Source organism: Nyctibius grandis, chromosome 2 (assembly GCF_013368605.1).
Source record: "Nyctibius grandis isolate bNycGra1 chromosome 2, bNycGra1.pri, whole genome shotgun sequence".
NCBI classification, from domain to species: Eukaryota; Metazoa; Chordata; class Aves; order Nyctibiiformes; family Nyctibiidae; genus Nyctibius; species Nyctibius grandis.
In genome coordinates, this window is record NC_090659.1 from 120,685,977 (window position 1) to 120,710,434 (window position 24,458).

The window sequence follows — 24,458 nt, forward strand, 5'->3', positions numbered from 1 at the left end:
TGGTGGTGAACATCCAAGCCCTGCTGCTGCACGTTACGACATTCAGTCCTTACAACAGGTAGTTACATTCCAGTTAACTGTACATCATTCAGATCTGGCTTGTCTGAAGTGCTTTGCATTTGCTGTCCCGTATCACACCTGCCATCACTCTGGCTACTCTTTAACCTTGCTTGCACCACTCATTCAGCCTGTCTCTTCCTCACAGACACCCACTCTCCCCCTCACCAGCTAAAATTTACTCACACAACTCCGACCATTCTCACTGTTCTGGGTAACCCGACATAATGCTTTGCAGTGAAGAAAGCCTGCTGTTTTATCATGATGAAAACTATTATTTTCTTTCTCCAGCAGGAAATACCAGCCCTAATGCAAGATAAGTGATGACAAAGAAAAAAGGAACACACCAGATACAAATATCTTCTGCAGCTAGATTTTCAAAGCTGCAACTGTTCTAGTCTCATTCTCAATTGTTTCAACTTATTTTGCCCTTAAAAATCCAAACTACCCTTGCTTTTGATAGCAACAATTGGAAATACAGTTGCATGCATGTAAACAGAACACTTGAAAGAGAGGCAAAATAGGTATGTCTAGAGGTAGGAAAAGTATATTTATTAAGACAAATCCTTAAGAGTGTCACTTTGGGAATACCAGTTTAAATTATAAAGAAACTGGACAATCCTGGGATGCCTATTTTACCAGTCTGCACACAAAGGAGGAGGAGTTCCCTACACGCTACAACTTGGCAATATAATTTCTCAGCAACAACTTCGTATCTGTCATTATGCTTTTAAGTACCTTCAAGTTTCTTTACCGTAGACAGCAACCAAGATCTATCAGCAAACTAGAGGTAAGTGATATAATCTGGTGCTTTAAATGTAAATATTAAAACCAATTTACTGTTTGGCAGTGACGACACCATGGACAAAACTTGTATTAGAATAATGGTGTTTAGAGTGATCCCCATGGGATGTGGGCAGTTTGAATGGTGTGCCTTTCAGATAACCATTATTAATTCTTTAAGATTTGTTTACTTACCCCAAGAACACACATTTTTATTTCTTTATTTTCTCATTTCTGGTGCAACAGGGGTATGAACTAAACCTAAACAGACAAACACGCTCTCAGAAGAACCTCAAGACTAAGCACACAGTCAATTTAGTGTAACAGAACTGCAATTCCCCTCCGTGGCTACACGTTAGTGAAGGCCATCTCTGCTGTTGTGCTGGTTTTGGCTGGGGTAGCAACTCTTGCGTGCAGCCTTTGTTTCATTTAAATTGCTTTCTTGATGTCAGACTTCTGAAAAACCCAACACCTACAAGCAATGCAGACTGTGTCTCAGGGAAAACCCCTCCTGGTCACACAGCAAACGCTGACTCAAAGGGTGTGTTTTCTATCAAATTAATTCAAACCTGTTGTCAGATAAGCACAATAAACAGAGCTCTACACACCTCACTTGTGACTAATTCCTCTCTCCCCTGTTATGACAGCCAGCTGGGATTCAACCAAGAGGAAGCCCTGCAAAATGTCAAACTAAGCAGAAAGGCTCACCTGGCTACTCAGACCTGCCCACCTATTTCTAACTGAATTAGGCAGGTAGGCAGACTATATATTTTTTTTTAAAGAGACATTTCAAAATGGATGTTTTGGGAATTGCAGAAAAAAACCTTCTTACCCTTGAGGATTCTTTAACTTGTTCTCTATTTAAGAAGTGTCATAAGCACATTTTTCCTCCTTGAAATAGTATAAAACCCACGTGAAAGATACCAAATCACATGTCTGAAGTGACAGTGAGTGTGCAAAGCAGCTCTGAGAAGTCCAAGAGAAAGTAAATTGAAAACTGCATTTCTAGCTAAAATAAATCAACAGCACCCCTTTCAGATAAAGCCCTTAAAAAAAAAAAATCTTAAAAAAAACCTACTTTGCAGAGAAAATGGACATATTGCCTACTGGCAGCACACAAAATAGCCTCTCTCCTGTTAAAGGACCAGGTTCAGGCAGTGGCGAAAGGTTTGAGGCTCTTTTCCTTTCCAACCTACTGCTGAATTCTTTTCCCTCCACACTCCAGTCCCAAAAACACACTTGCACCAACATAAACTTAAGTTATACATGCGTGTTTTTGAACAGTCACCTATAAAGACAAAGCTCTTTATAGTAAGATCAAAATACAGTCCCAATATATTACACTTTTCTATCAGAGTCATGATGCACAGTGTGAACTTTGACAAAGAAACATTAACTCGTAAGTAAAACCACTTAATACTGGAGTTCCAACCTGCCAGCTAAACTTGGCTCTGCCTCTAACTACAGTTCACAAGCACAAAGTCTTAATGATCTCAATATTTTCTGAAAATAGTATGAAGGTGTTCGAGGCTGTCCATCCCCCCCCACCCCCCTATTATTTTTTACTATTTTTCCTACTGCAAAAAACAACCTTCAGATGGCGACTGGGTTAAAAAAAGTGAGTTCAGATAGAAACCTCCCAGTGACAGAAGTTTGCAAAACAATAAAAGGTACATATTTAACTCCAGCATTGATAAAGTCAGTTCTTCTCAACGTTCACAGTAACCCTTCAGCACACTCTTTTATTCCAGTCCGTTAGGTGAGGAATCGATACACAACATAGCATGAGAAGCACAAAAGCAGGCAATTTAAGGAACACTCCATTTAACGTAACACCTTACAGAACCACAGAATGGTTAGTGTTGGAAGGGACCTCTGGAGATCACCCAGTCCAACCCCCTGTCAACACAGGTTCACACAGAGCACGTTGCACAGGGTCGTGTGCAGGCAGGTTTTGAATGTCTCCAGAGAAGGAGACTCCCCACCCTCCCTGGGCTGCCTGTGCCAGTGCTCTGGCACCCTCAAAGTAAAGAAGTTTTTCCTCATATTGAGATGGAACTTCCTGTGTTTCGGTTTGTGCCCGTTGCCCCTTGTCCTGTCACTGGGCACCACTGAGAAGAGTGAATTAACAGGGAAAGGCCAGATAGATCAGTAAAGCTGCTGACTATCTTCACTATGCTGTAAATAGTATCTTCTGCACAGACATGGAGGGATGCAGAGACCTTTGGAGAACACAATGGTTAAAACTAGATGAAAGTGCCATGTGCCTCCCACTGAAAGCGGTCAGTACTGACAACCAGGTGTTGGGTTGAAGTCTCACCAGGTTTGATATCGAGTTCTTTTCAAACCCATCTATAGCATTCATAGACTCAAAAGGCGACATACACCCTGTTTGTCCCCTGCAAAGTGCCATCATATAAGCATGTAGCTCACACTTAAAAAAAAAAAGTTTACAGCTACTGCCAGACTTGGTTACTTTATAATCTAATACTTTTAAGTGTAACAGGTCAAAGAACGGTGCCACATGTACTAGCACAATCTCACAAAGCCACACTTAGAGGTAAAGCAGCAGAGAATGCAACTTTGGGGAAGAAGCCTGTCTTCAGCAAACAGCACAGACATTAAGTATTCTTATCCTTTCACTAAAGCCTTGAGGATAACCTCAATCACATTCCCAGAAAAAACAATGCCTTAAAACACTATCCTCTTTGCTTCTGTAAAGCAAACTTGATGCTGCCAACCTGTATATAAGAAGTTAGGAAGCAATCCTTACACCAGCTACCGGGCTTGTGCAACACGTTTGTCCAACACAAGAAAACATTAAAATACTTTCTTTAAAAGTATTTTTAAAAAGTATTTAAAACTGACCCAGCTGTAATTTGTTTCTAGCACCAATTATTTTGAATATACACACCTGTGCTCCCGGTACAGGGCCAAAAGGGTTTGGTGGTCTCATGACTGGCTGGCTGTATATTAAAGTTGGTTGTGTCATTACTGGTATGCCTCCCATCTGTGATGGCTAAAAAAAAATCCAGACAACATCAAATCACATATAGCATTAACATATTGCAAGTATTTAAGGAGAGAAATGAAAATGGGAAATGGGTGAAAAGTCTTGGTCATATTTGATATGTGTAATCATGTGTAATCTTTCTACAATATTTGCAAATAAAGGTTACTAGAAAGGAACATGAGAGGATTTTTTCAAGGTTACTCTCAATAACAACTGAGCCTATTTAATCTCCTGCTGCAAAGATCTGAAACACTAAAATACTTGTTTAAGCACATTTGTGCTGGTCCTCTCGCTCCCAAAACTGAGGTCTGACAGCACTTCCCTGTCTGCCTTTGAAAGCACGAGAACAGTTTTACAGACATCAATGCAGAGCTGAGAGAGTTCAAGAAAAACTGAAACCTGAGAACTACACGTACAATTAACGTTAAGTCATTATGCAATCAAAGTCTAAAGCGTTACTGACACTCTGCCTGAGCCAAATTAAGGGTTTAACATATATTAATAGCCTTAGAAGTCAGGTTTTATTTAACATAGATGCCCATCTCTGGTTCTTCTTTCGGCACTCCCCTCAGGCTTGGGTTGATACCCAGCCACAATCCTCCTGAAGCAATCCCCATCCAAGCAGCTTTTCCTTGACTAATCCTGGTACTATCATGCCAACCAGCTGCTTGGGCAATCACATGGTGAACCCATTCAAGAAACTGACCCTGATGAAAAGACCCTACAAAGAAGTTAAAGATAACTGCTGGCACAATGAAGCAGCCAGGGAACGCTAAGGTACTAATGAAACTGCCTGTCCCAGTACGCCCTCACCAAGGGAAAAGCCTGCTACTAGACTGCCACTTAGAACCGGCCTCGCTCAGAACTGTGGTACCTACTACAACTTTTAGGAAAAATTAAACACAAGGGTTGTAAAACGGGTCAACATTTCAGACATTCCTAGCAGTAGATGTCCCAAGTAAAGCCAGAACAAGCCAGGACAGTTTTCAGGATGTGTTATAAAGGCTACTGGTCATTGTGTAATGGTCACTGTGTACCCATCTGTTCACACGTTGCACGGTTTTGAACAAGTAACAGCAACTCAGGATAACAGAGTCCTATTAATTCCAGTTTCCATCTGATATTGGCAGTTAAACCACGTGATGAAAACTGCTTTATGAAACATGCGAGATTACTTTCTATATACTAAATGTGTTACCTTCTCCAGCTGCTGAATCAAAATAAGTAAGAAAATGCTTCCAGTACCGTCAGTGCAAAGTTGTGCAGATCAAGTTTGAATCAACGCTAAACGTAGCTCAACCATGACTTTGCACAGAACATACTACAGGAGTTCATGGATGGGTAATGGGGCACATGATACTCTCCTCAAAGACCCTCAAGAACACAGTCGGCCAGTTTTGCAGTTCACTTACTGAGCATATACAAATTATAAATCATTAATCTAATTTGATTATATAATTAAACATTTAGCTTACTTTTGTTACACTAATCTGTGAGCCATTTAACAGTATAATTGTTCTTTCCCCTTTTATTCACCCAGCAAAGCTGTGCTACATCAAAACTATACTAATAAAGAAGAGTTAAGGCATATCATTTCAGAAATACTTTAAAAATTGAGATAAGAACAAATATTTGAACAATTTTTCAGAGCAGCAAGGTCAGGTTTATGTCAAAAGCCTTCGGGTACTGGTGTGTCACTAAGAGATTCAATTCTCAAATGACACCACAACACACAGCAGAGTGACAAACTTGCAGTTTTGTAGCATCGATCATTACAGATACCTTTTGCTGAGGGTTGGGAGCAAGTATTTAATGAATTTAAGGTTTCACTCCACCAATAAAACATTCCTGTTGTGAATGTAGCTATCTATATTCACATGATACACTTATTTCTGTGATACACTTATTTTGACACTAATAAAGCCCACCAAGAATAGACACTCTTAATTTAAAAAAATTTATGGAAAACCAAGTGAGGTAAGAAAGGGCAGACTTAATTTCAGACAAAAACCACTGAAGTAGTTCAGAAAACCAGAACTTAATGATTTGGTGAAGAACAAACCAATAGGAACTGGAATTCAGTCTTCAGTAGAATAATTCAGAAAAACAACTGCTACCAAACTACACGCAACCAAATGATATAGAGCATCTGAGTTCTCGGAGTCGCAGGAGTTTCACTCACCATCCCATAGCCCATCACTCCTGTCGGCGTTGTGGCAGGATATGCCATTACAGGTGGTGCCTGGTGTGAAAAACAGTGGTGAGCTGAGAGGAGAAGAGATCAGCTGCACACTGGTAAGCCATTGTTTTCTAAGGGTCAACTGCAGCACTTAGCTTCTTATGGATATAGCAAAGAATAAATAGGATTTGCAGTCTTGTGTTAAGAGTGTATCCAAATTATTTCAGATAGAATACAATACCTAAGGTAAAGCTTCTAGGCAATCTTGGCAAATCTAGAATTAGCTTCTAACCTGTTAGGATTCTGGCTCACTAAACTAAGCCGCAAGCTACCGTTCTCTCAGCATCCTGTTTAAAGAACACAGTATGAGACACAGAGGAGTTTGAGAGAAAATATTCAGGAAGCAGAAGCATTTTTTTAATCCCATGAAGTATATACTTATATTTCAAAATCAGAAGTAATGGTACACAAGGAGTCTTAAGAGAGAATTTTAAAGACTGGAAGACCAAATTACCATTGCTTCTGCCGACATTACAGAAATTCTCTTCTCTTTAGCCAGGATGTACATGCTACGGGGATTCTCCTACTATGCTTCAGTATAAATTCAGCTCTACCATGAATATCCCACTTGCATTCCCACTCACTCCCTTAGTACAGTGAATTTGAACAGGTTAAAAGTCCTCTTAGTACTTTGCAGATATGTTTATGTTACCCTTAACCTAAGTTAACTTTTATGAAGTTACAGTAAGATTGCTGCCAACAGACAAAGCCTGGGGTGAAGCTACGTTTTGGCAACATGTAGGTAAAAAAACAGCTGATAACTCTTAGAAAGAAAAATGGGTTAAAGTCAGTTCTTCATATTCTTTGTTCTACAGTTTCATTATCCACTTTCTAAATTAGTATTAAGTCTTACAAGGACAAAAAACAGGGTTTTTTTTCAGACTATAAATTGGTGCTTATAAATATTCAGATAACTTGCTATCCACTCAACCTCCCATTAGTCTCTCCTTTAAGAAAAAACAGTCTAATTTTCATGCTGTTGCTGTGGGGATTACTCTTCATGACAAGACAGAGACCATATGCATTTCTTGGTACACAGAGATTATTAACACAGAAAAGAGGAAAGTGACAAAATATTAATAATACTGGATTAATTAAAGCAGATAAATTGTAACATCATGAATAGGACATCAAAGCTGCTTCTGAATTCAGTTCTAAGGTATCAGCTGCCTTTTCATAGAGAGTAGCCAGTGTCACTGGCATTTCAATTGCCATCAGAACAGATTTCCCTGATCAAGAACTACCTGAGCTGTGTACTGTCCATATATTTCACACAGCTGCAAAGCTACCCTGAAAATGACTTTTTTTGTTGTTTTGCTTGTGTATCCACACCTACACACACACAAACATGCTGACTAAATTTATTTTTGTGTGCTCAAGTGTGGACCTACCATCCTTCAGTTACAGGGTTACCCTGCAATAAAAACAGAACACAGGGAAAGACCAATATCACTGCTGACAAAGAAAAACATCCTTTGAAATGAACGACTGCATTCCTCATACAGCAAGCATAGGTTATTGCTTGCCCTTTGTAAACTGTCAGTATGGATTTTCTTTTTTTTTTTTTTCATATGACATTAATGACATATTGGTCTCTCCCCACTAAAAAAAAAAAAAAAAAAAATCAAGATCTACCATAAATGCGGATAAAGTGCCAAGTGTAACAGAAGCCCGTGAGGTTTCATGCAGTTATTCAAACACAAACATTTTTATCTTCATTCAAAATTCACCAAGTGCATTGAAGGCAGCACAGACACACACCCCAGCTCTCTGGCAGCAAATGGTACAGTTTAAAGCAAGGAAAAATAATCTTGGTATTTCCCATGCCATCATTCGAGTCAAGAGCCTGCAGACCACCTATGAAGTTCGTGTATGCTAGGAGAAGCTCAATTTTTGGCACACCAAAGATTTTAAAATGAGAAATGTGTAAATAGCAAGAAGGTTATGAGATTCTGCAACAGCAGTGGTTAATATCAGCATGCCAGTCGATTGCAAAAAGGCTGTGGGTTGTTTCACTTACGTATTGTGGAAAATGCATGCCATTCTGTATTTCCCAGGGAGAACAATTACATAATGCAATAACACTGGATTAGAAGCAAATACTTACACAACGGAATATACACAGATAGCATTTTAGTTCACAAATACATTAAATGTTTACCCCAACACATTCTTGTGATTCAAGTCATTTACGGAGACAACATACACCTGTGATACTGTCACTGTTATTAGGTTTGTAATTGGTTTGCATAGTCCATTTACCTGGTATATGCCTTTTTTCCAAAGACAAGAAAGCCTTATTCTCAAAAGCATATTTATTTAGCAAGCAGCAGCAACTCCACAATAAATAGACCAGCAGAGGAAGACAACTTTTTTTTTCCCCCCTAGATTATTTCTGTTTCAAGATTTTTATGTCAATAGAACAGTTTCACAGGAAGAGAAGTGTCTCAACAGTATCTCTAAATAATAAAAGCTGTTAAGTGTAATGACTTATCACAAGAAGATGTATATACAGGACATGAGTTATTAAACAGATTCAAGCACACAAGTAAACTCAAACCACCAGTCATCAAAGCAGATGAGTAGTTATGGTTTCTTTAGTACCTACACACCTGGTAAGGTCCACAATCATTTCTCCCTACATAAGTGTAGTGAGTTGATAAGGGACACCCAGTAGGGAAGAGGTGGTGGATCCAGGGAGACAAGCTCTCTCTTGTCAAATCCACAATGGTGTATTATTACACTGTGGATTCAACCTCCCCCAGTCAGGTACAGTGAGATGCAAATAAATCCTCGGGGGCGGTTTGTTGCCTGTTCTGTCCATGTACAGTTCTCCAGGTCATTGGTGAAAGGGTAAGTAGGATTCACATGTAAAAATGTTCTGTTAGCATTGTGAAAACTACTCATAGAGACTCTTAACCTCTGGTGTTTTTTGGCTTGTAATTAAGGACCCTCACTCTACATACTACCCCCAAAATCCTTGCCAATACTACCTGCTACAACAGACACTATGAAGTTGATCACCAGAACTGACATGCGTTAAAAACGGTTGCACACCTCGGGGCAGGAAAGCAGTAGTTACACAGATTAAGAAAGCTGTAGCCCACATCACTGCACAGACACCTCTACAAGTAGCAAGAGGATTAATCTCTTGGCCCACTCTCACCCCTGGAGCAGGCCGAGTTGTAATGTTACACATACTTGACATATCAGTGCACCCGAAGAACATACTTTTCACACTTCTACTTTTCTACACTGCAAAGTGGCCCTCCCCCCACCCACACCACTGGAATTCACAGGTTTATGTCAGTTGAGCGAACCATGAAGGCTGTTACCTTGCTATGAGAGAGGCTGGTCAAACACTACTGAAGTTTACATCAAACCTGCACATGTCACACCACAAACTATTTACTAGAACTGCACAGCTAAGAAAAACAAATCCAAGCAGTACACACATCAAACTAGCCACATCTTCAATCTTCTACTACCCTTTTACTGCACCTATAGATCACTTTCAAATGCCTCACACATCAGCCTCCATATCTAAGTTGCAGGGAACTCACTGTTTTAAAATGAGTATTTGCTTACCAATGTTGGAGCATTCCACGCAGTTGTAGGTGCAATCTTGGGTTGCCAGTTGGAACCACCTGTTAGTTTCTTTTCACCTGGCTGAGTCCAGTTTACATCACTTCAAATAAATTTTTTAAAGAATTGTTAGAAAACATTGGATTTTCTTACAAAACTCCCTCAGGTAAACACCGTTTTCTCTTGGAAATGTGGCTTCTTTTGTTACTGATAAGATGTGCAACATGAGCCACCTCAGCTTCATCTAATCTCAGTCAAGTTCTCCAGCGTAGGTAAGTTAGTCTAGCTGACTTTTCCTGGGTCAAGATAGTTTAGTTAGGAACAACTGCACACTAGATTTCTGAATTATTCCAGAGTTGGCACAGATGGTCCCAATAAGGTTGAAATTTACTAATGACATTGTCAGCTTTGCTGCTAGGGCAGATGTTCACTATTCTACAATACAGCCTGCTTCCAAATTCACTTCTCTAAAGGTCAGCCACAAGCCCGAGGCTGTAGTTTCACAATCATTACTACAGCTCTCTGCACACACAGATCACACGAAGTATTTATAAGGTATGCTAAGATTACCTATAACTACAAAGAAACATTTTGATGAACTAATTTCCTAAATAGATACAAAGCCTGACAGGAATCAGAGACAGAAGAACATCTTGCCTGTTGTTATCACTGTCACTACCACTCAGTCTACAGACACCTTCCAACAACTCTCAACAGTTCATTACACCTTGTATGAGAAACAAAGTACAATCTCAAACATGCTCTGAAGGTTAACATTATGTTGTTATGCACAGGTTTGAACCTGTACTTTCATAAAAATTCACTATGAAGGAAATCAAAATGCTCAGCTTTTGATAAGTATACTCACTTTTTAGTAGTTCCATTTCCAATGCCCAAATCTGTTACAAAGTAGAAAAAGATACTATTGAAATTCTATTCATTTAAAAGAATTAAAAACATATTTATATGTTAATGGTTCAATACTTACTGCCTACAAGATTGGCTAATGATGAATCCAGATCATCTGACACTAATTTGTTAGGTGGTACTTTGGCAACTGGAAGACTCTGGTTTTGAGAGGCCACTGTTGGTTTTAGGAGACCACCTAGTTCATCAAAGCCTTGGAATGATAAACATAAAAGAAGTGATTTAAATCACAGGCCTCCCATGAATGTTGTAACATTCAATTAAATAAACAGCAAGTTCAACACAATGGTTAAAATACAAAATTTAACCTAGTGATGCTACACTATACAAGAAGGATAAAACTTATTATGCCTCTTGATAAAGGAGATATTTACTACAGAAAGGAGATGTCACTTTCCTAGTTTAACCTACGTGACATCAATTTTACATGGAATAGATTCACAATGACTGCAAAGCAATCAAAATGCAAAACAAAATAAAGAACAAATATCTGAAGTATTTCAGTCTCATAAAAACGCATATGTATTTGCTTTTAGCGGATCACTGGTTTGCCCAAAAAGAATCCTATGTCAATAGTCCAATGTCAAGAGACCAGGAAGTATTTACTTTCCAGATGCTCAAAAGAGCAGAAAGAGTACAAACTATGACTGCACTCCAAATTAACTGTGTATGTTTTGATAATTTATCATTCTCTGAAATTACCTTAACATCAGAAGGGTAACATGTAGGCAAAGAAGTGCCAAAAATGTCTTGCACAGATACATAAAATTAAGATGCAGCTTTACCTCTTCTGACCACACTCTACAAATACAGACTTAATTTCAGTTGACAGCATGTAAAAATGAAGGCAGTTCAGTGTGTGGAGTTTTAATGCATAAAATATTTAAGTGAAGGAAATCAATGTAAACTTTTCAGCAGGGTGCATGCAGAAATAGCACAAAAATAGGAAAAATTATTTGATTAAGAACGAAAAACTAGATGAAGAATGCTGCTATTGACCTTTTAAAGTCCGCTTTCTTCAGCTGGAACACTGTAACAGCACTATGAGTAAATACAGATTAAGAGATTTATACCTCGAGAATAAAAAAAAGTGAAAGGACATACATCATCTATTTTAGTAAAAGTCTTACCACCAGAATCTAGGACAACATTAGAAGATTTGTTTCCAAACACAGACTCAAAGTCAACATTAAGGCCAGCTGATGGCTGTGGCTGAGCAACAGGAGATGGAGTGAACCCTGGGGTGGGGGAGGAAAGAAAGTAGTTGAATGTTTTTATACAGCATTTCCCATGAATCCATCTTCTTTATGCAAGACAACCCAAATAAATATGTAGATTATTTAAGTACCGCAGACAGACTAGGAATACCTCAAAGGTCCAGATTACACCCTGACACGGACAAGCACGTAAGAGAAAGAGCTAGAAGCAGTTTATTTGAAGTTTATTTGGAATTACTCCTCCAAAGAAAGATTTTGTCTCAAAAACCGGCCAGACAGGCCATAAGAGACACTGCTCCTCCCCCTAGTTGCTATATCTCTGGACTAACTATTCACATCTTCCTTATTATTTTACCAAGTACTTACAATAAAATTATTGAGGAAATAATCACCATGCTTCTCCAGGAAAAGAAGCTGGCTGGGTACAGAATCTGTTTCAAGATTACTTGCCTGAAGATTATTCCCTCCATGTTTTATATTAGTTCAGCAGTTCTCTTAGGCACCTTGGGATGGTTTGGATCTTACTGCAGTTGTGTCTGACTGTAATGCCTTCGATTAGACATTCTTAATACTAATAATTTTTATAGCGCTTACTTAGTTATTTTTGGACACACATTTTGCAGGCGACCATGTTTTGCAAGGTAAGTTTCTAGTAATTATGGCAAGATGTGGGGACTTAAAGCCAAGTTTCAACTCCTATTCCTGTCTGAACTTACTCCATTTGGCTCCTTCCATGTATCTGCAAAGCAGCCTTCTCTAAATACGCCCTTTTTTTTTCAATGCTGTGAAAATTCATTGCAGTACAAAGCATTGTGCATTATGTTTGGCAGTATTAAGTTGCTAGTTCAGTAGTATGGAAGTGAATATTGAATTGTTTATAAAACTGTATTTTTCAATGTTATATATGATCAGGTACACAAGCGTGTACGTACACCATCTTGATACTCAGGCAATTACAGAAGTAATTATTCCTTTATATGAAAAGCACAAAAAAATGCAATGTCATCTTGAAAACTAGCTCTTCTGGTTTCTAACAGAAATTTTGATGATACAGAGAAATAAAAGAAAAGAATCACAAATAGTTCAGCAGTAAAACACCGCAGTGAGCAGAAATAACTGACCAAGAATACTTCTTGGATTTCATTTAGCTTGCTGTGACAGCACCTCATTTCAATCTTACTTTTTTCCTGAAATAAGTCACATTTCACCTAAAAAATTAATAACTATAGCATACCATCCTTGAACACAACCTTCACAGAAATTTGTATTACCTGTTCCTTCCTATTTGTCTTAAAGGCACATACATCTCATAACTCAAAAGCATCCATCTCTTAAGAATTTAAACAGTGTACTTTTCAAAGAAAACAGCATACAGCAAAACACAGGCAGCAGTAATGTGCGAGAAAGATAGGGAGTAAATCAACAGCAAAACAAAATGAGTATCTTTATGACAAGTGTACCGTCATGGTGTAACAAGCCATTTCAGAGACTCTGAACTGCGGACAGGAATTCCTTTGATGGGATGTCCTGCAACTCTTAAAACCGTGCCCGTACCTATAGAAAACTTGACTTACAACAGCTCCTATTTTTCTTTAGAAAACAGCCTTAACTGAAACAAGCCGACTTTCCTGCTTTCACATTTTAGGACATTTCAAGCTGTATGAAGCTAATGAGATGAGACCAGCCAGAAGACAAAACAATACATAGGACTCCTTTGAGTCAGCCTCTGAAAAAGATCAACTCCTACTCCTGGTATCAACCACCAGCCCAGGGCACTTTGTTTAACATGGATGTTTTGAAAGGTGAAAAGGTCAGTATTTTTAACGGAGTTCCTTCGAGAGAATAAACCAACAAGACTGGACAGAAACTAATCGTCCTGCTTTTTGGACATGGAACAAAGGGAACAGAGTCATGCTCACTATTTAACCTTTCGTTGAACAACTCTAGCTAATTCCTATTCAAAGACACTAAACCAAAATGTGACTGTATGGTGCTTTTAAGAACTCACTCTTCCACAAACCATTCATTGAAGGTAACCCTAAACCTTGCGTAGCAACAATGTTAACACTCCCTTGTTAAATCTGGTTTAGATAAGATTATCATCTGTCACAGTCCACAGCCTGTCTAGCTACTGTCAGGATGGTAGTTCAGAACCAGCACCAGTACTGGGTTACTACACAGGTACTACACAGCTGCACACACAACTAGCCAGTAATTTAATGCAGCAGTTACCTACCTTCTTTTCATGTTCTACTGCAAAGCTTTGTACTAGTTTAGTGCACCATTTAAGAGTAATACATCAGCAAAAATGCCATAAGCAGCAAGAACATCCCAATCCTTTTTATCTTAAAAGCAGCGAGGCAGAGTGAGATGAGACGATACTTGTAACATGCAAGTCTTTTGTGTGGTATGTAGTAACACATAAGCTACGAGAGATCCTGAAATGGGGAGATACTCATTTCATGTTTACACTAAATAAGCCTTAGTTTAGCACAAACTGAAAAAACATATGCCATTTGTGACAACACACCTAGCACAAGCACATGAGTAAAAGTTGGAGCCACCATAATAACACACTTCTGTAGCCAAGAACATACCTACTAGTTCTACACACACAACACATTCAGATTTTAGTGTTTGTGGTAAGGCTGTATCCCATTACCTACCTCCAAATAGACCAGCTACAGAAGAAGGCTCATTGCGGAAATGAGAAGCATTAGGGTAAGCTTGAGGACCACAAAAAGAATCTGATAAGGCATATCACACAAGAGAGAAAGGCAGGAAAGGAGAAGATGGAGAGTTACAGCAAGAGAACCAAGATATACTGTTTAGCTGCTATTCAAAAATTTAATTTCAGGTCAGTCTATAAATCCACATATACTCTAATAACATAGAACCAATGGGATGAAATCAATACACATCAGACATACAGGAAGAAACAAGTTTACATAATCTATAACACACAAGGGGAAAGCACGGTTTCAAAGTTACAGCTATATTAGGATAAATAATTTCTTTTTCAAGCAAATGCCATGTTTTACACCATTGGAAGAAGTGAGTGTAAAAGCTTCAAGGCATTTTTCTTATACCTGAAGTATAAGGATACAGCCCAATAGTGGATTCATATTTGGTTGCCACAAAGGGATTTAGTTGAGTAAATGGATTGTAATGATCTAAAGAACCAGAAAGAGTTATTTTAAATCCACATTCACGTTACCGTAGCACCTTGTTTGTGCTACAGCTAAAACTGCATTTACATTTCACGTATCAGTCTGTCAGGAGGCCACACTTTGGTTCTAGATATATCTTTAGAGAATGAGACACTGGAAGGGAATGCAATGTATCAAAGCCATCCATCTCCAGCGACTTCAAGGCTGCCGTGTGATGAACACGACAAACCAGCAAGTGTCACAAAAACCCACCACGCTCCTTGTTCACAGCCCTGCACTGCTGCTACTTTTTATATGACTGCAGAACAAATTATAGAGAGGAAACTGATCTGATTGAGTTATAACCATACTAAAAAAAGCTGTATTTCAAGTGATCATTCTACATTCACATGAGGCATACACATTTTATTGGAAGCATGAGAAAGATAGACTAGAAGCAGAGGCCAGATTGTTATGCAGTAGTACCAGCTTAAAGTATTTGTATACATACTACTGCCTCAGCCAACTAATCCTCCCTGGGAATTGGGGAGAGAAGATCACAGCAAGAGTTCTTGTGCTTGATCTTGCTTTCTCTCTCCGCTAATCAAAGACAAGCTAGGAAACTAGTTAGCTAAGGTGACAAAGTGTAGGTGGTATGAATATCTCTAAAGAGATCCCTTTGTTTTATCTCTGTTATCAAGGATCAGAGATATCAAAGATCTCTCCGTTATTAAGAGTCTGGATTCTTCTGTGATTAATTCTAGTGGGGTTCAACCTGCAAAAAGAAAGCCCTGTTGGTGCAGCATGATTGTCTTTAAACCTAGCTTTGCTTAAGAACAGACCTGACATGCAATTAATTGATTTTTAGTCTATGAAAGCTAACTTAATTCTTCATATTGAAAAGTAATCAAATTACTCTGTAGCTGCATCAACAGAAATGTTAGAAGGATTTCTAATATGACAGTGATGCTGAATCACCTCCAAAGAAAGATTTAACAGTTTTAAAAAGGCAAGGCATTCGTTTATTGCCTGGTAGGTAAACAGTTTGAGTAGACCACGCACCAGAATGTGTGTGGCTTTACCAGTTTCGTTAATGTCAACATGACTGGGGGAGAAACACCCACTACCAACAAAATGAGACTAAGCTCCTATGTTTAAAAAGAACGTTTAAACCTGAGGAACGAAGAAGTAGCATTTTGTTTTCATTCTCAGGCATATGTAGTATTTTACTTTAAAATTCCTAAGCATAAGAGACTGTGTGTAAAACTGCACTCAAACAACTGCTTTAACTATAACTAAGCTCCTTTACATCAGGCAGAATTCCATCTAGGTAGCCAAGCAAGGATTTTATCATCATTTTCATGGCACAATTACTAAATCAAGTTTTAACACAGCATAAAATCAGCCCCAAATGACCAGCCTTTAGTTTCTGAAAGGCCCCACAAATATACTTTAGAAACTAACATAATGTTAAAATTTTTAGGAAATAGGAAATGAGTTTAAAATGGTACTTTACCAACAAACATTTCATGTGTGGGTGTCCTACTGGTGAAAGTAGATACATCAGAAGACACAGACAGATGAGCAGCATCGTTAGTTTTTGTAAGGAAAGGATTTAGGTTTGGAATGGCATCATCAACACTATCAACAGTAGCAGAAAAAGGATCTGTTCAATTCCAGAGAGCAAGAGAGAGAAGAAAAGGGAGATGGATTTAGTTACATGCTGCTTCCTAGATACAGAAGAGTATGAGTTAAGAAGAGTCCAGGAAGTATAGTTTTCTCCTGACATCTCTAAACTTGGGATGACCTAGCTAATAGTTTAATTTTCAAGTTGTCCAGAATTATCTGTTCTCTGCTCAAGAAAAATACTACAGATATTAGCTACACGTTTACTTTTTTTCTTTTAAAATTAATGCCATCTTGGTCTTATAAAGCGTGCTTTATACTGAAAATTAGTACGTTGTTATTCTTTGAACACGATCACTTTTTGCTTCACTCAAGTCATACCCTGACACTTGCAACAAATTCTCTGGAGCGGAGACTGCCTCTTAGCATAACGGTGCTAAGTGAGGACGCGATGCAATACCATCCTGAGGACAGCTTTAAAAAAACAAACAAAACCAACAGAGCTGTACTGTTCCTTCTGCTTCAAACTGTGTTCATGGAATTTTCTTTTTTGTCACCGGGTATAATGAAATTTTCAAGAGCTATGAATACACCAAGGACAAAAGCATTTTCCTTACTACCTGGGGCATCAGGAGCAACAAGCTTGTTGTGGATATGCCGTTAGCTGCAAGCAAACAAAAACCTGCTCTGCTTTGAGAGACAACAGCCAGTGAGCAGTGACGAGGAAAATGTTCCTTCTTAAATAACTGTCAGATCGTACTGGGGAATGAAGGAAACACTGACCTATGCGAGTCACTTCCCAAGGCATATAGGAGAGTTTCGAGGTTTCCTGAGGATGGATACAATTGCCAAGCTAAAATACCCCTTACTCCAGGATCCAACAGATAAACAGGATAGGAAAGGCAGCTACCATACTTGCTGACAGAAGGAGCTGTGGTTTAGCTATCTGGCTTCAAAGCACATGAATCCTTGATGGAAAACTCATGAACTCGCTAGTGAGATCAGGAAGAGTTGCATCTAGCCCTATTTGTTTTATCACAGTGCCTAGAACTGCAACTTACTCTTCTAGGCAAACCACTACAGAGAAATGTCTCAATACTAATTATAGGAGAGACTTCTGGAGTACTTCAGTTTCTGGCCTCTTTTTTCTTTTTTTTTAACCTGGTTAGATTACCAGTTCATCCACAACTCTTGCCAATGCTACTGTGACGTGTGCAGCAGCTTCAAAGTGTAAGTTATTTTCTCTCCCTGAATCTGACCTCCTGATTCTTAGCTACAAATCCCAGACAGCTTGATAACATGTAGATGTCTGTCATATGCAAGTCCTAAAGAAAGTGAAATTTTAAAATCATAACTACATTATTCTTTGCAGGCTTAATACACACTTTGATTTTCTGCAAACTCAAAATATCTTGCTCAGTAAGACCTGACTTCTCCCTTAAACTGCCTGACTACACTGCAAGAATGAGCAAAGTACCTTAAAAAGCCTTTTTCTAAATCATTTAGTCATCAAAATGAGTGTCAAACACCAAATAAAGGATAAGCAGAATAAGCTAATAGAGTATTGGTAATATATAACAGCACTACAAAACTTTGTGTTGTCTTATGTATGTTTTAGAGTGTAATATTACCACCTAATGCACTTGTGGACGTGCCAATCAGCCAGTCACCTGAAACCAAGTCCTTCCTTTTAGGTACTGCTTAAAACTGTTGTCTCCTCTGAATGCTATTCTAGAAGCTGTAGGACAAACAGATCTGACAATAAAACAGGTCAGATTATCCTTTAATCAGCTCCTGCTTGCTTTTTCTGTTGCTGCTTCACATTCTTCTGATTCTATTGGTTCTCCCTGTAATTGGCAAAAATCCAAACAGGCAGGTCAAACTGATTATTTCCACACTGATACATTTGTTTTGCTTCTGAGGTTTAGGTACAAACTGATAGCTGGCAAATATACCAGACAGCTGGAATGGTCTCCGAACAATCCCAATAAACAGCTCAGATAAAACAATATGAAAGAATCTAAAAAGGACAAAAAAGTTTTAATCATATTTGTTTGAAACTACTGTTCACCGGAATTATTTTACACATGCACTCAACAGGAAAAATACTACATGCTACTTTCTGTTCCCAGTTCCCAAGGGAGCTCCATGTGTTTTGACTAGTAAGACAATACAATACAACTTTAGATTATCAAAATTTTTCCCAGAAATGTTATCTGTTCTCAGACTCTTTGCTCATCTGCCTCATTCTAATTCTAGCCAGTGTGTTCAATCTTGTCCGAGTCTCAAAATTTGCCAATGCTAGTGACAAAGGTAACTGAAAATTAATTGGGTTTGGGTAATTTATATCCTTGCATATTCAGATTTTTAAAATTGCCGTCTCTCCTGGCAGCAACACCTCCATGTTTCTAAAGCCCAGTTTCATCCTTGAATACACATGGCATCTGTTTGTGTCGATGGAATCACTCTGCACCTTCAGGCTACCATTAGGTATTAACGATTCAGGTGCATTTAAAAGAGTAATTTGAATTTTGCAAACTTCTACCTTAACATCATCCAACTAGAAGTATTTTACCTGAGAGAACAGTGACAAAATTTTTTTAGTGGCATCTCTTACAGTTTGAAAAAAGTAAACTGAAAACATACAATTACAGAACCCACTCTCTGGGAGTTTTTAACCTCGTTAGCTTTAACATTTTTGGAAGCACAAGACAAAAGGCAGCAACAGAAATATAACACCTTTGGAACAATTTATCCTTTTATTACACACCTAAGAGGTGCTGCATAAAATTTTTAACAGCAAGTGATTTTAGTCCATTGCAACTTGTAGCTGGTTCGATACTCTTCTCAAAGTCACCACATACACCAAATACAAACATCATCATGTCAGAAAATTACCTAAGGGAGGGATGCTGTGCAGTGGTTAGAGCACAGGACTGGAAATAGCTCAGGTTCCATTCTTGGCTCTGCCACTGACTTGCCGTATGACTTCGGACAAGTCAGTTAATTGCTCAGATTTCCCCATCTGTAAAATGTGGAAAGCACTTCTTATCTACCTCACCTGTGTGAAGTGAGTGTTCATGTCTGTAAAGCTGAAGATTTTTTTTTTTTCTGGTGAAAGGTAACATAAAAAATGGTGATCTCAGAATTTTAGCCTAAAATTTTAGCAGACAATCCTAAAATCTTCAGTTAATTAAATCTTAGAAGTATTTAGAAATGTGTCAATAGTAAGCAGATATATCAATGACGATCACTGAACACTCTTACCAGGAGTAACACAACACTGAACAAACACAGACTTTCAGGCTCAGTTCTCAGGTTAATAAAGAAATGCTAGATTACAATGTGACCTTCGAGAGGAAGGTAATTTCCTCTTTTATCTCTCACCCATGAAACAAATAGAACAAGCTGAAACAGAAGATATTTTCCAGAAAGCAAACAAGACAAGCCAAAACATTTTTCTCCATTTCTAAACTCTAAGGCTATGAAACATTGAAATTTGTATGCGTAACTCGATACGCTCCTCACTGCATCTTTCTCAAAGGATGCTCTGCTCAGCAAAACTGAAGGACAAGTAAACTGCTTTTATTTATTTCTGAAGCTACCACATATATTAGTATTGCTTCTGCCCCCCAAAATTGTGTGTTATTTCCCTACAAACAAATGTGAGAAGGTACACAAAATGCAACGTACACAGCAAAAAGTAGAGAGGACAGTAGAATATATACACTGCTTATTATGTTAGATAACTGGAAAGATGTTTAGGAAAAGCTATAGCTCATAAGAGGAAATAGTGAAGTAAAATTTCAGAACAGGATTATTCCGATGCCTCCAAAGCTTTCTGAAGCAGCAACTCCCAACTGTTCACATCATAAAAGAAAGCACTTTTGCAAGCATGTGAACCATTAAAAAAAATAATCTGGAAATGGCCACATAGTTCAGGAGTTTCCCATTTTATTAAGTGTCATTTATGTAGAAAAATAGAAACAAACATCTTTATAAGAGATTTTTAACCCTCCACGACTATAACCAACTGTGCAAGCAGGCAATATGTTACCTCTATCAGATGTATTCTGGAACACTGCAAAGCAGCAAAGAGAAAAACAGCTTTGAGTAAATGACTAAATGCTCTAACACACAAACTAATCTTGGAAGTAACATTCACGACTTTCCAGAACGCTCTTGCTTGCCTCCCTGGTTTAAGGACTTGCCTGTATCAGTAAGACAATCGAACATCTCCTTCAGTCCATCCCAGCAGCTAGGCAGAACAATAAATTTGTGTTTTCTGAAGTAAATTTCAGAGAGAAGAGTTCCTTATAAGTTTTGTCTGTTCACTTAAAGAGATCCAACCACAGCTTTCTGCTAATTTGCCTTTGTAGTTAAATGAAATACAGCAGAGCAGTTGTAAAGAGGTGTCTTATTTTGTTTTCAATAACTAACTCTGGATTTTCTTGCTTTCTATGCATAGTTGTCACAACTGCCTCCTTTCAGGCCTCATCCAAGTTCTGCTCTATTATCACCTGCATATTTGATTCAACATTAGACAAAATTTAAAATGCATATTAAAAACAATCTGCATTCAAGTTCCTGTGTATGCAACACAGGCTATCTGGCAGAAATCTTCACAGACCTGACTTCTCACAACTGACTTTCTGTAGCTTCCTATGTGACTCTTGAAGGCAGCAGTTATGAGGCTGACAGAGCTGGTCAACAGTTGAAGTAACTTTACTCCTAAGAACTCTCATATCAAAATTCTCTGTAATCACCACATGCTGCCACATTATTTTAATCCACACCCAGATTTGACTTTTTCTGCTCCCTCATTCACTCATAGCTTGTCTTTGCAAGATCTCAGTGTTTAAGTCCACAGATTAGGGGAAACATTTACAGGAACATGGCCATAACAATTAGAACCTTAATCTGACTCAGAATTCTTACCTCCCCAGGTACTTCCGACTTGAGGAGCAGCAGATATAGGATGTACAGACGGATGAAAAGTTGGTTGCAAATCAAGCAGATCATTTGGCAGCTTTGAAGTGCTACAAAGACAAATTAATACAACTGTTTGAAGTACATCACAGTTTTCAATACAAGGCAAATGCTAGTGACTGTTAACAGTAAGGAAAGCTTTGGTACAAATTGGTTGTTACAAAATTCATAGAACTAAGCCAAAATCAGGGAGTCAGGTGAACTTCACATTTTCAGTTCTGTAGAAAAGTATTAATTTAACAAGCTAAGTTCTATGTTATGCCTAGTGACTTCTGTCAAAGCTGTCTAAGACAAAGACAACCAGTCTTCTCATCTTCCTCACAGTCCAACACCAGGGCTAGAGCATGTTATGTTCAGCAATCTTCAGCAACTTTTAAAATAACCTCATGAAAGCCTTACAGCATGACAAAAGCAGACTGACAGAATGAACTCTAATGTGCTGCACCACCCAAATGTTACATCTAAATTCCACAACTTGTATCTTTCCACTATCAACCACTTCTGAGAAACTGGCTTACATCTACGAGCTATTGAAGAAATTTGGGGAAAGCAAAATATAAGAAGCCTTGAAACACTTTCTCACACATCAGCCATGTGAAGACTCATTTAAATGTACACTTTAGACTATTCAAAACCAAATTGAGACCCAAGAACATCACATGGAAATGAAGAGTGAAGTCTTAAATACAACCGCTGCAATAATTTCAAGAGTCAAACAGGAACAGTAAAATTCATCCTCTTGCAGAGAGTTCATTACGCACTGAAAAAAAAAAAAATGGAGTATTGGTGCTCACCCAGAACTTCTTAGCACACAAAATGAACCAAAATTTGCACGTACAGCTACTACTATGGACAGAAGTTAAGTCACTGTGGCATCCAAGAACCTTTCAAAATGACACTGGCACAAGAGTTCAAAGGTTAGTAGCCACATCTTGATCCCCGTATGTTCTCTCACGGACCCAATCACTTGTATCATTCAGTTTTTACTATTTCATTTCAACAGTGATTGAAATCACATTTTGCCACTACTGCTCCTATTAAAAAGTAGCATGGTCGGGCACAGCTCTGCAATGCGAGCAGCAGAACCAAGATAGTTTTCAAGGTAAAGCTTGTTCCAGTTAATGATAGGGATTAATCAGACACATTGCATCTAATAGCAAGCAACTGAATTTATGACCCAACATATCCTCTTCATGGCAGCTCCTGCTATAAAATCTGTTCCTTGCTCATACCTGTCATACTGCCAGCAATTGCATTTTTAAACATGAAGACAAACTACCATTTGTTTTTTTTAGAAGAAAATGCTCTTGTCTTCACTATGTAGCATTTCAGGCTGTTTGAAGAAGCTTTATCAAATGTTTCTATGTTTCAGACCTCTTAAGAAGCAAGACCAGATATGCGAAGTTCCTAGTTCAAGCATACGCCCATTTCAAGTATTTTGGCCTCTAAAAAGCAATTTAAAAGAAAATCATTTTTCAAGGAAGTCTTTCAGTTACTAACACTGACAGATCCTCTAGCTCCTTAGATGCGATTCAGCTATTTTCCACATATTCAGTGTCAAGTAATTTCCTATAATAGCTTTCTAATGGGGAGAGAAGGCTGTCAAAGTGCTGACTACTTTCAAAGAACAGCAAAAAGCTAAAGGAGACAAGTACATTCTTATGTGAGCTCTAGCAGAACAACTAAGCAATCCTTTAAGTTTAAGATCACACCCAAAGCAAAAATATGTCTTCAGAGAGCTATTTAGTTCTGTACTGACAAAAGCACCGTACCTTCTGCTACTGCTTGATTTGACAGGTATTTCACAGAACGAAGATCACACACTTACTCATACCAACAGTTCCTGCTAGTCAAAGGCTAGGATTAGAGACCAGCGAGTACTCTTTCACTATCTTTGCAAGTCCTTGCACAAAGATGTTCTAGATACAAATCAAGACTGCAAAACCTGCCTCTCTTCTTTCAAATCCTGTTTCAGGCTTTCTTTTTTTCTGAAAATCTACCAAGTACATTTGTTACCACTCTATTTTTAAAGATCTAGACATGCAACACTAAATTCAGTATTATCTTTATGACCTCCCAAACCGAATTTTTATTTTACTTTTCCCAAATTAATTTGCAAGGTTCTTTGGGGACAAAGCATGTGTGTTTTACAGTTCCAGGCGTCTGGCTCGCTGACTAAGAATAGCTACAAGGGCTGTCAGCAGTTGGTCCTTACCAGAAACTATTCTGCAAACAGATGATGAAAACACACTTTTAATGTTACTTATGGCAATAGGTTATTTTCCCATCAACTTTATCCAAAATATCATTTCTTATCACAGCACTAACATACTCTACACCCAACCAACCTTCTGCAGTGCACACTCTGCAGCAGAAATTTAAAGGAAACTCTAGCTGCAGCACAACTCACAGTGAAGCAACACCATTAAGCATACCTGTTTGAAGAGCTAGGGGTAGAAAAAATATCAATGGCTGGTGTAGTCATTACGCTTCCTGCTGCAGTCGACACAGGAGAAGCTGCAGTTGTTAAAGAGGTATGAGGTTTCTTTGCAAGTTCTTTTAGACGTTGCTCCTGTTGGGAAAGTGAGCTGGCATAAGAAATCCAGAAACAACGTTTGTGTATATGGCTTTGGAGGTAAATAAAGAAGAACTTACAGAATTCTTTTTATTTATTCCACACACTAGTGTCAGCTACTTGTAATTGCAAGCATCAGTGGTGTTACAAATCCTTCAGAAAATATTTTAACAAACTTTTCACAAGTTGTATGGTATACGTACATAAGATTCTACTTCCAGTGCTTTGCCAACAGTACCCGTTCAGTATCAATAACTGTTTTTTCTCTTTGCTGCTTTAAGAATCCTAATAAGCTATC

The 24,458-nt window shown here is 38.3% G+C and overlaps 1 protein-coding gene across 8 annotated transcripts in view; it reads right to left on the reverse strand.

Annotated features, from left to right (window-relative positions):
• PICALM (phosphatidylinositol binding clathrin assembly protein) overlaps positions 1 to 24,458 on the reverse strand; it is a 73,786-nt gene that overhangs the window by 5,967 nt on the left and 43,361 nt on the right. For 5 of the 8 annotated variants that reach the window (XM_068419939.1, XM_068419933.1, XM_068419914.1 and 2 more), the window contains exons 11-21: positions 24,021 to 24,157; positions 21,535 to 21,635; positions 16,487 to 16,636; positions 14,488 to 14,568; positions 11,735 to 11,842; positions 10,666 to 10,797; positions 10,546 to 10,576; positions 9,681 to 9,780; positions 8,113 to 8,136; positions 6,036 to 6,095; positions 3,755 to 3,859 (exon numbers count right to left, since the gene is read on the reverse strand). In XM_068419939.1, the coding sequence (XP_068276040.1) occupies positions 3,755 to 3,859; positions 6,036 to 6,095; positions 8,113 to 8,136; positions 9,681 to 9,780; positions 10,546 to 10,576; positions 10,666 to 10,797; positions 11,735 to 11,842; positions 14,488 to 14,568; positions 16,487 to 16,636; positions 21,535 to 21,635; positions 24,021 to 24,157 (1,029 nt within the window). The remainder of the gene's footprint in view (positions 1 to 3,754; positions 3,860 to 6,035; positions 6,096 to 8,112; positions 8,137 to 9,680; positions 9,781 to 10,545; positions 10,577 to 10,665; positions 10,798 to 11,734; positions 11,843 to 14,487; positions 14,569 to 16,486; positions 16,637 to 21,534; positions 21,636 to 24,020; positions 24,158 to 24,458) is intronic. The other 3 variants (XM_068419923.1, XM_068419944.1, XM_068419954.1) reach the window with 3 other exon arrangements.